This window comes from Leucopleurus acutus (genome assembly GCF_964270905.1).
Source record: "Leucopleurus acutus genome assembly, chromosome: 2".
In the NCBI taxonomy this organism is placed as follows: Eukaryota; Metazoa; Chordata; class Mammalia; order Artiodactyla; family Delphinidae; genus Leucopleurus; species Leucopleurus acutus.
The window spans coordinates 192,629,257-192,640,682 of NC_139143.1; the positions used below are offsets into that span (position 1 = coordinate 192,629,257).

An 11,426-nucleotide genomic window follows, 5' to 3' on the forward strand; every position below is an offset into this window, starting at 1 on the left:
TCACATGGCGTACGCGGCCCAGTAGATGACGTTGACGGCGGCGAAGGCCGCGGGGAACACGGCACGGGCGTAGATGTCAATGGTGTCCGCGTCGATGGGCTTGAAAAGCGCACGGAGGCCCCCCTGGGCCCCCTGTTTCTTCGTCTCCTCTGTCTCCACCTCCACCGACCTGTAGGAACCCATGAGGTTCCCGGGCGCGCGGCACTGCCGGCGGGACGCGGCCAGCTCCTGGGTGACGCCCGCGGCCGAAAGGGAGAAGAGCACGATGGCATTCTTCACGTCCATCTGTGTGGGGAGGGAGAGGGGCAGGCTGAGTGGCTGGCGAGCGAGGGGCAGGACCCCCAGCCCAGGCCAGCGGCTCTATTGGTAGAGCAGGCGGCAGAGGGTCCCAGGCTGAGCACAGGAAAAAGTGCCCCCTGCCCCGCCGGCAATGCTGACCCTTCCTGGTGCTGGGCGGGGGCGCTGTCCTTCGTCCTGAACATGAGAACCCCATCCCACCCCCAGCCTCACCTCGACCCTCTGCTCCTTGACCTTGACCTTGGCCTTTTGCTTCTTCCGGTAGTCAGCGTTGAAGTGGGCGAAGGCGTACTCCACCAGGGCGGCAAACACAAAGACGTAGCAGATCCAGAAGTACACGTCCAGCGCCTTGATGGCCGACGCCCGCGGCAGGGAGGAGCGGGCACTGACCATCAGCGTGGTCATGGTCAGCACCGTGGTGATGCCTGTGGGGACAGGTGGTGTCATTACTGGAACCCACCTGGGTGCAGCTCAGGCTCCTGTCACCAGGCCCGGCCCGGCTGGCCACTGCCCCAGGACAGTGGGCCCGAGGCACTGCAAGGCAAGGCCTGTGCTCAGGACAAGTGGGGTTAGGGCCCTGCTCCCAGACTCCCTCCTTCCACCAGCTCCCGCGGGGGAGAGGCCAGGGCCCCGTACCTAGAGACACCCTGGCGGGCACTGCGGCCTGGCTAATCCAGAAGGAGACCCAGGACATGGCGACCAGGAGGATGGAGGGCATGTAGGACTGGATGATGTAGACGCCCCGGTTCCTCCGGAGGTGGACGTGCAGGCTGAGCCGGGGGAACTGGCCGGCTGCCGGAGACCCCCGTTAGCACCAGGCCCACCACCCAGGGCAGTGCTCGGGGAGAGGGGCGCTGAGCGGGAACTGGGGCCACTGCCGGCCTCCAAAGAGAGGAAGACCCTTGTGCCCACCTCCCCCCACAGCCTGATGGGTCAGGAGAGGGGCCGGCCCTGCGGCAGGGCCACCAGAGGAGGGAGAGGAGAAAGATTCCGGCCTTGCTGCTGGCCCGTGGGCCCCTCCCAGAGCGCAGTGCACCCCTCTCCTGCCCTGCTTGTGCAGCCCAGCTCGAGGAAAGAGCCAGCCTGGGCTCGCTGGCTCCGATGACCGGGCAGCAGGGGCGGGAGGGGCCGGGAGCCAACACAGGCTTGGCCCTGGAGCCCCCCGGCACCCCTCGAACCCCGGGAAGCAATGAAGAAGCGAGGAGTAAGGCGGAGGAAACCTGATCCGGGCACGCACTAGGGCTCGTCCCGAGCGGCTCGGCCAGGCACAGCCTGCGCCGACCAGCGGTTTTCCAGTCGCAGCCTCCGGGGGCCCTCGGGGCCGGCTAGTGGCTCTGCAGAAAGCCCTAGAAAGCCACCAGCGGGGCTCGCAAGGAAGAGGCCGCGAGAGGCCGCGTTACCCGATTTGAAGTTCATCAGCTCCGTGGTGAAGCGGTAGCTGGTGATGGTGAACTGGGCCAGCTGCAGCCGGTCCAGCCCGTGGATCTGCCCCTGGTTTTCGGACCAGTAGTAGACGATGTCCTCGGACGAGTAGCCGTCTGCAGGAGAGCCCACATGAGCCGCAGAGCCCGGCGCCCCCTCCCCAGCCCCTGGCAGCCCTCGCAGGACTGCCCTGCCTGTGCTGGGAGCCCGATACACAGAGGCAGGGAGCAAGGAGGCCTGGGCCCACGCCTGGCACCTCGGAAAGGTGGGCAAGGCCAGATGAGGGGCCAAAGGGCAGGTCGCCCTTGCCAGGGTGACCCGCAGGGGCCGCCATGCTGGCCCAGTGACACAGGCACGTGTCTTGTCTGGGCTCCAGGGCCGGCTGTCCTGGGCAGGGCGCTGACCCGCAGCAGGAGGGCCTTCCGGCCCCCTGTCTCCCTTCTCGTCCTTCCGTTTCCGCCCCGCCCCCGCCCCGCCGCCCCGCCCCCGCGCCGGCCCCGCCCCCGCGCCGCCGCCCCGCCCCTGCGCCGCCCCGCACTCACAGCTCTCCAGGTGCAGCATGCACTCCTGCTCGTCCATGGGGTACTTGGCCAGGTCCATGTCGCAGGCCACCGTGGAGGTGATTCTGCCCAGACAACACACCGGTGGGTCCCCAGGATGAGGCCAGCCCCCGGCAGCCGGCGTCTCTCTGGCCCAACATGGCCGAGACGCTCCTGCACCGGCCAGTACGGCCTCCTCACGGGGCGGCAGCAGGCTGCCTTTGGTCTTGCCGGCAAGCTGCTGGCATTTGGGTGGAAACTGGAAACTGTGGCCACGTTACAGATATCTGTGAGTCTTCAGGGATCAAGAACCGGATTTCATTCACTTTCCTCGTCCTTCAGAACAGTTGGCTGGCTAAGCCGGAGGCCAAGAAGGCGGGTTCAGCCTGAGCCCCCTGGTCTGCCCCTGGGGACGGCCTCTAGGCGTCCCCACTGACCATGCAGCCTGGGAAAAGGCTGGTGTTGCCGAGTGTGCTGGTTTTCCAAGAGAATTTAGATTCTTATGTAAATCTCCTGATCTTTAAAGTGTTGGCAATTAAGTCCACTTTTAAAAGGCATGTGTCAGAAAACACACATTCAAACCAATACATGTACACGTGTGTTCACAGCAGCACAGCTCACAACAGTCAAATGTGGAACCAGCACAGCTGTCCATCCATGGAGGAGCGGATACACAAAACTGGCGTATCCATGCAATGGAATGTCACGCTGCCATCAAAAGGCAGGAAATTCTGATAAATGTCACAGCATAGATGAATCTCGAAAACCCTATGCTAAGTGAAAAAAAGGAGACTCAAGAGGTCACGTAGCGTATGATTACTTTTGTGTGAAATGTGCTGAGTAGGCAAATCCACGAAGCTAGAAAGCCGATTGGCAGTTTGCAGAGCTGGAGAGGGGAGATGGGGAGTGACTGCTAACGGGCGCGGGGTCTCCTTTCGGGCGAAATATATGGCAAGTGGGTAGAGGTGATGTTTGCACAACATGGGGAGTGTGCTAAGTATCACGGAATTGTTCACTTTTAAATGCTTGATTTGACGTTATGTGAACTTCACCTCAATTTAAAGAGACAAGGGCACGCGTTAGCCAAATAGCGGCCTCTGCTGGCTTCCGGCCAGCAACCTCGGCTTCCTGCGCAGCTGCTGGTTGCCGGGGGATATAAATACCGCCACCCCCCACCCCCATCCCCCCAGCTCCCAGCGGTGCGCTCCGTGGGGGGTGGGTGGGCAGGCAGCCGGCTGGGCTCACCGGATGCTGTAGAGAATCACCCCGTCGGGCTGCAGCCGGATGAGCTTGTTCTCCACCGTCACATCGTGGAACCAGGCGGACTTGGCGTTCACGATGAAGGTGTCAGGGAGCCACAGCTTGTCCACGAAGCGGCTGTCCAGGCCCAGAGTCTCGTTGGTGTGGTTGTAGGACAGCCTGCTGTCGCGCCAGCTCTGATGCAGAAACACCGTCATGGTGTACTCCTGCGGGGGTGGGGGGACGCAGAGGCCCGGCCGTCAGCCCCTCCGCTCGCTCCTGGGGCACGCGGCCGGGGGCGGGGCGGAGGCCGGTGGGACCTACCATGTTCGCCTCAGAGATGTGGTCGATGCTGGCCACCTCGATGGCGAGTGCCACGTTCACAGGGGGGCCTGCGAGCAAGGGGCCAGGCCCGAGGCACGTGGGGCTGAGGCCAGGGCCCGGCACCCCCGCCGCTCAGCCAGGCCAGCGAATGCCCCAGCAGGCGGGACAGGGAACAGCCAGCGGCTTTGCAGGGAAGGCCAGCCTGCGGCCTGAGCAGATCCACCTTCCTAGCCGTTTCCCTGGGGGCTGGTGCAGGAGCTCGGGCACGCCCCTCAGGGGAGCGGGCCTCCGCACCAGCCCAGAGCCAAGCAGGGCTCACACCCACACTGGACCCGGGGTCTGCCCGAGCCCGACGGCCACTCTCACCTCCGATGCCAGGCCGGAAGTTGCGGGCGTAGCCCTCTATCAAGCCGTCCAGGTTGGGGAGCCAGGATATTTCCAGGTTGGAGCCGACGTAGTCGCCAATGTCATTCATTGCCCTGGAAACGCAAGGCCCTCTGGTCACAGGCAGGGTGCCAGGGACAGAGCCTGTCCAGGGCACCTAGGCCAGGGGTGGACAGGGGGGAGGCCCTGCGGGCTGGACCTGACCAGTCCCAGGAACTCACGCCGGACACAGGGAGCCCCAGGGAGGTGCAGAGCCCAGGACTCCTGGGCGTCTTCCACTGGCCTCTACGCTCAGCTTACATCCCACTCACTCGGCCCTGAGGGAGGCCACCCAGGTCAGGCAGAGGCCCCGGCTCCCTCCATAACCACCCAGCATCCCCACCCCTGGGGTCCCCCAACGAGAGCACATGGCCTCCCTTTCAGCTTCTGAGGGCAATGTGTCCTGTAGGAGGTGACTTGGGAGAAAAAACGTGTGACCAGGAGGCTGAAGGCTGGGGAGAGGGAGACAGAGGGTGAGGTCCCAAACCCGGGACCCAGGTCCAGGCCGAGGGCCCGTGGGGAGGCTGCAGGCCGGCCTCCTGCTCTCTGTCCCTTCCCAGGCAGTCTCCAGATCTCCCCAAATTGCCACGTGCCTCCGGGGCTTAGCCTGACCCCGGAGCAGCTGGGGGCCACGCGCCCTGGTTTCAGATTAACCTCACTGACAGCCTGTGCTGGTCGTGTTTGTCCCCGGTGGGGCCGCACGGGGACCCAACGACACAGGCGTCTCGTGGCCCGCACACGCCGACTGCTGGAAGCCCCCCTGTGGCTCTGCCCATCCCCCTTCTTCTGCTCGCCCTCTGGGAAACAGCGCCCCCAAATTCATGTCCACCCAGAACCCCAGAATGGAACCTTATTGGGAGACAGGGGCTTTGCAGATGTAATTAGTTAAGATGAAATGCTAGACCAGGGTGGGCCCTAAATCCATGACTGGTGTCCTTAGAAGAAAAGGAAATGGACACACGGGGAGAAGCCACGTGACCACAGAGGCAGGGATGGAGTGATGCGGCCACAAGCCGAGGGACACCAGGGACTCCGGCAGCACCAGAGGCTGCAGAGAGGCATGGACCCTGCTGACACCTTGGCTTCAGACTTCGGGCGTCCAGAATTACGAGAGAATAAATCCCCCCTGTTTCAAGCCCCCCAGCTTGTGGTCGCTTGTTACAGCAGCCCCGGGAACCTCACACAGCCTTGCTCCTCCAGGCCACGGCAGGTGGGGGGGGCGGGCAGGATTTCTCCTAAACCTGACAGCAGGGAACAAGGAGGGACTTTCAGGAGGAAGCCTCTTGTTTTCCTCTGAATCACTGCTGTCCGCAGTGGGCAGAGAAGGCCTCCAGGGCACCTGGGGCCCGAGCCCATCCAGAGCCCGCAGGGGAGCCGATGCGCCAGAGTGTGGGTGCAGAGCAGCTGGGAGCTCTGAGGCCATTCCTTCCTCTCCCCAGAGTCCGGCGTGGCCGCGTGCCCAGGCGCCCCACTCTGGGCCGTTTTGGCCACCGTGACGAGACCGCTGACCCCTCTGGGCTCCCGCGGTGCTGCCGCTGGCCACCCCACCCCTCCCCTCCGGACGTGGGACCGGCTACCGCTGAGCCTGTCGGCGCAGCCTGTGCCCCGCCCCCCCCACCCCCCACTTGGGCCACCGCAGACCGCGCCCCCCGCCGCCATGGCCCCAGCCTCCTGCCTGCCTCCAGCTGCTACTGCCCCCGACTGACTCCTGCACTCCAGCCTCGCCCTCTTAGACGCCCGCTTGACCCTCCAGACCCTCTGCCATCTGTCCCGCCTCTTGCTCCAGCGCTCACTCTGACCCCCCATGTCCCCACGCTGATTCCCCCCCACCTCCACTGAACCCCCATCCCTCTCCTGGCCCTGCCCCGGGCCCCTGAAGGAAGCTGTCCTGATCACGCATTTATTCATCCACGCCTCCATCTGGCTAGTGTGACCCTTGGTGCTGCCCTGTTCCAGAGATGTGACTGAGCCGGGCCAGGACAGTCGCGGCCAGAGGTCAGCGTCTGCAAGGGGTGGCAAAGCAAGGGGCTTTGAGCGTGAAGACGGTCACAGGAAGGGGAGGTCAGGAGCCCTCTGGCTGGGGAGAAAGGGACAGCCTCCCCGAGAAAGTGACATCACAGCCCAAAGAGAGAGAAAGTGAGTCTGGGCCGAGGCAAGAGGCGGGAGGCAGCCGAGGGCTCCACGCGGTGGGGTCTGGGAGGGGCCTGCAGGGCGGTGGCAGGCATGGGGCAGAGAGTGTGGAGGGGGGACCGTGGGGCTCCTCCGGGGTCCAGGGGAAACCGGCACTCCGAACAAGGAGCTGCTCGATTAATTAGACCAAACCTGGATGCCTGTGAGGGAGGGGCATGGGAAGTGTCCTGAGGGAATGGGGGGATAAACTGGGGGCCATCGTGGAGGTCGGGGGGATGATGGGCTGGGCGGGCCATGGAGACAGAAAGGGGCCTGGTCCAGACCGAGGGAGGGTCAGCGGAGGGAGGGGCCGGGAGCAAGTTCTGCCGCTGAGTTGGTGGGGCTCGGTACCCAGCGGGACTGGCCCCGGGACGCCGCCCTCTCCGGGCCTTCAAGAAGGCCTCGGGCCGCCGGGGCTTGGGAAACGCCGGCAAGGGCACCTGGGCCCCTCGCCTGCTCCACATACTGGCCCACGAGGAAGGCTGAACGTGACCCAGGAGGTCCTCAGCTGGTGAGGCCTGCGAAACCCGCTCTCACCGCAGGCCCACGGGGTCCCTCCAGGTGAAGGCTGGGTAGAGCGTGTAGACAGGGCAGGTGCTTTGGTAACAAAGTAAAAGACGGAATTAAATGCAGCCCCGGCCCCACGTAAAGCACAATTAGAAACGCAAACGGAGCTCACCCTGAAGGTCAGACACAAAGGGACTGGAATGAGGCTTTACTTTTGGACCGGCCCAGCGGCTGGCCTGCTTGGAGCCAGGCCGTCAGGAGACACCACCCTTCCCGGCCTTGGGCTGGTGGCACAGGTGAGCACACCTGTCCTGGGCCAGGGCCTCACACACGCTCAGGGGCACGGAGGCAAGGGCAAGGGCAGCGCCCACCATGAAGCTCGCCTGAAAGTGTCAGGACACTGGTGGGTTCTCAGCTCTGCCGTCTCCAGTGGGGAGAAGGGAATAGCCTCCTGCGGTGCCACATCTCACCTGGGACAAGGTGGCCGCTTCCGCAGCTGCGAAGGGATGCGGGGGCTGGAGGCGGGGCTATATGGTGCTCTGGGTCCTGGAGGGCCCTACCCTCCTCCACTGGTTCAGGTAGAATCAGTGGGGCAGGCGGGGTACCTGGTCCATGGGGGGCTCTGCATGGGGTCAGAATGTTGGGACTCTGACCCGCGTTCCGGGAGGGAGCGTCTAACTCCTCTGATGGCCCTGGAAGCCGGCGGTGGCCTAGGGTTGGGGTTTCATTAGAGGAACAGAAACTCAGAGACACACCAGGCTCAAGCTCGTGGGACAAAGCAGGTGCTGTGAAATCACAGGCAGCTTCCGCCCTCCTGGGGCTGCTCCTGGGTGCCGTCAGGCCCCCCGCCCTCTCCTGGCCCCCCTGAGAGAAGCCCCACCCCTGTCACTTGCCTGTGCCCCTGGGGATGGAAAGGGAAGGTGGGTGTAGCTGAACGAGGCAGCAGGCACCAGCCCCAGGATCCTCCCACCCCCCACCCCGGACCCTGCGCGCACGAAGCCCACGGATCCCTGACAGCTCTGCTTTTAGAGCAGCCGCTGCAGCGCCGGCACCTCAGTTACCAAGGCGAACACCACGACGATCGTGCTCACGGGAGGTGAGGGCGAGGCAGGAGCCGCGGGCACAGCTTCTCCAGGGAGACGGGGGTGCCGGCAGCCCCGGAAGGCCACCCACTCGGGGAGGCAGCCGGCGAGCTCGGGCGGCCCACTGCGTGGCGGATCTTCAGGCTCAGGGAAGCGTGGCCTTGACCCGACCCTCAAATGCTGCACGGCCCACTCCCTTCTCATCCCACCAGCAGCCCCGGGACCTGGGCTGAGGGGCGGCAACAAAGAGGCCCTTCCATTCGCCCCATGTCCCCCGACACCGCCCCGGGGTGGGCACGAGGGAAGGGAAGCCACTGTTGCCCTGGTATCTGAGTGGAGGGACGCAGAGCAGATGGGAAAAGAGGCCCCGAAGGCCCCCAAAGCCCAGAGGCGCTCGTCCCAACCGGGGCCTCAGCCTTCCTACACAGGCAGACAGGCTCGCCCCTCGCCCAGCAACCCAGGAGCCAGATGGGGTAGGAGTTCAAAACACTGCAGATTTTAGAAAGGCAATATAACGCACTCATGGACTTGGGGAGGGGTGTGTCTGGAGAATTTTCCAGCAGGAAATGTATAAATATGCCTCACGAGTAGCGTGGATACAGACAAAACAAGCAAGGCAGGCTTTGCCGCCAACTGAGTGTCAAACTTAGACAAACACTTGGGGCTCAGAGCAACTTGGATTTCAGAACTGCGGCGCGCAGCTGTGGGCCTGAGCCGGCGGCTGACCCCCGGCCCCCAGCACATCCCTCCACAGCCACACCTCAACGCTTCGCCCTTTCTGGGACCGCGAAGCAGGAAGAGGAGAGAGGAGAACAGCCCATTGGGCTTGATACAGAACAAGGCCCCGGGACAGGGGCCACACGGGCACTGCCTGTGACTGTGACGTGACAGCCAGGTCTACAACCAAAGCCAGGCTCTGCCCTCCACCCACCAACAAGTAAGCTCTGACCGCACACACACAGAGCCGTGTTACGTATTGTCCAAGTGACTACAGCCACAACACAGGCCAGTGTTCAACGATTTCTGGCTTTTAGAGTCTTCGACCTCAGTTGGTTGACCACAAAGTCTGGAATGCTGGGGGGAAGGGGCAGGGAGAGATGTTTTTGCTGTTTTTTTCTGCAGCCCTGGCACCAAGATGATTTTCAAAAAGGCCCCTCACAGCTCCTATGGCTGGTAACCAGACTCAGTGGTCAGGATGCTGGGCAGCCCGGGGCCCACCTCAAGTCCAGTCTGCAGAGACGTGAAAAGCGAGCTGGGACCATGCTGGCCCCTGGGAGCCAGAGGGAGGGAGCCTCGGCACAGGCACCTTTCTTCTTAGCCTCTGCCTTCGCGGGGGAAGACAGGGCACCCCATCCCCTCTCCTGACAGTTAAAAAGAAATCCGGAGTCTGTCCCCTGCCAGGGGCACCTGGCTCCCCCACTCGCATACCCTGCAGTCGGATGGCATTAGAAATGGTCCCAGAAGGGAGGTCCACAGCCACACCTGCCATGAGGACGCGCCTTCGTGTCCACCCCAGACTGCTAAAGGCAACGGAAGCTGGTGCCCGAGGGAGGGGAGCAGCCTCCTCTCCCGTGTTCTCCGGACCCCTCCTTTCTTCCTGCCTGAAGCTGGGGCCCTGCTGAGAGCTCAGACCGCGCCTGGAAGGGCACCAGCCAGCCAGGGATCGGCCAAGTGCCGGCTGGGGCGAGGAACCCGAGCTCAGCAGGCGAGCCCGGGCACCGGGGCAAACTGCGAGCGGCTCTGACGCCCTCGACCGGCCCTGCGGCGCGGGTTCAGCACCGGGACGGCGGACAGCACCGGGGCGGCGGGGCTGCCAGAACCTAGAACGTCGCCGCTGCCCGCGCCCAAGGGCATCTCCGCGGCGAGTTCGGAAAGGAGGGCCCGCGGGGGAGACGGGGTGGGGGAGTCATGGGGGGATGGGGGACAGACACGGTGGGAGCCTGTGGGTGCGGGAAGACGCGGGCCCCTGAAGAGCAGGGGTTCGCACGGGGCTCCATCCCGGCAGCCGGGGCTTGGCCGGCGCGGGACTCCCCACCGAGGGCGGCCCGGCGCAGCGCGGACCCGGCGCTCGCTCACCTGGTGCCGCGGTGCTGCTGCGCGCAGAGCAGCAGAAGCGGGGGCAGCAGCCGGGCCAGCGCGTCCATGGCCTCGGCCGGCTGGGCGCTGGGCCGGGGACGGCGCCGGGGTCCGGCCGGTCGCGGGAGCTCGAGAAGTTGCTTAGCCGGCGGCCGCGGCGGCGGCGGCACAAGAGGGCGGGAGCGGGAGGGCGCGCGGCGCGGGCGCGAGGGCGGACGGAGCGGCGAGCCCGGAGCCGCCCCGCCCCGCGCCGCGCGGCACGGCCCCCTCCCGCCCTCCCCCTCCAGCTCCGGCCGCCCCGCCTGCAGCTCCCCTCCCGCCTCCGCCACACCCCCGCGCCCCCGGCCGGGGGTCCAGCACTCCCCGTCCCAGCGCCGCTGCCCTTGCCGGCCGTAAAGGGTCCCTCTGCGCGTCTATCCGGGAGGCGACTCAGGCGCAGGACCCGCGTGGACGCGGCCTCTCGCTGCCGGCCAGGCGCCTGCGGACCGACGGGCGCGGCAGAACCTCGTCCCTGGGGCGGAGTCTGCGATGGGCTATTTGTGGGGGTCACGGGTCCTCGGGAGCTGGTTCGGGGGGAGGAGGGTGCCAGCGCCCCAGAAGCCTTCAGCTTCTACCGGGCGAGACGCGCCCCCCAGCACCGGCAGCTCCTTCCAAGACCCTGGCGCTTGCGCCTCGCCCACCCTCCGTCGGGTGGGCGGTGAGAGCAGGCGTGGCCGCTTCGCTGCCCGCAGGTCTGTGGTCAAACCCCGCTCTGGTCGCGGGGCCCAGTGACTTCTCTGCCTGGCGGGTCAGGCTCCATCACACCTGCCCGCAGGCCGACGGCTGGGCTCTGACGAGACGACACCCCTACCTCACCCCACCGCCACCCGCAGCGAACCACCAAGAAAGCCAAGGTCTCCGTATTCTCTACTGTGACTCTTCTGAACATAAAACTCTACACAGTTTCCCCAAAAAAGGTGACCACAAACTCTTCTCGTTTGGTCTCATTCATTCACTTCTGGACTCGGTACCAGTTCACGACCGAAAACGAACGTCTCATGAAAACACTTAAAAATGGGCAAACTGGTCCTGGAGTGGGTTGAGTCCTGTGCGTGACTGTTGACACTGGCCAGAGCAGGTGCGGGGCAGGCGATGGGGAGTATCGAAAGGGCTTTGCTGGGGCTTCCCTGGTGGCGCAGTGGTTAAGAATCCACCTGCCAGTGCGGGGGACACGGGGTCGAGCCCTGGTCCGGGAAGATCCCACATGACACGGAGCAACTAGGCCTGCGAGCCACAACTACTGAGCCCATGTGCCACAACTACTGAAGCCTGTGTACCTAGAGCCCGTGCTCCGCAACAAGAGAAGCCC

General features: G+C 65.0%; 1 protein-coding gene across 2 annotated transcripts; it reads right to left on the reverse strand.

The window, feature by feature from the left end:
- GABRD (gamma-aminobutyric acid type A receptor subunit delta) lies at nucleotides 1-10,146 on the reverse strand (the record flags this gene model as incomplete). 2 transcript variants are annotated; one of them, XM_082834249.1, is made up of 9 exons in its annotated part: nucleotides 1-285; nucleotides 511-722; nucleotides 934-1,089; nucleotides 1,698-1,835; nucleotides 2,262-2,344; nucleotides 3,504-3,724; nucleotides 3,822-3,889; nucleotides 4,188-4,300; nucleotides 10,079-10,146. In XM_082834249.1, the coding sequence occupies 9 exons, from the start codon at nucleotides 10,144-10,146 to the stop codon at nucleotides 1-3; spliced, it is 1,344 nt and encodes a 447-aa protein (XP_082690375.1). The 2 variants fall into 2 exon arrangements, with proteins under 2 accessions (XP_082690375.1, XP_082690376.1); XM_082834250.1 differs by lacking the exon at nucleotides 934-1,089.
- Nucleotides 10,147-11,426: the final 1,280 nt, after the last annotated feature.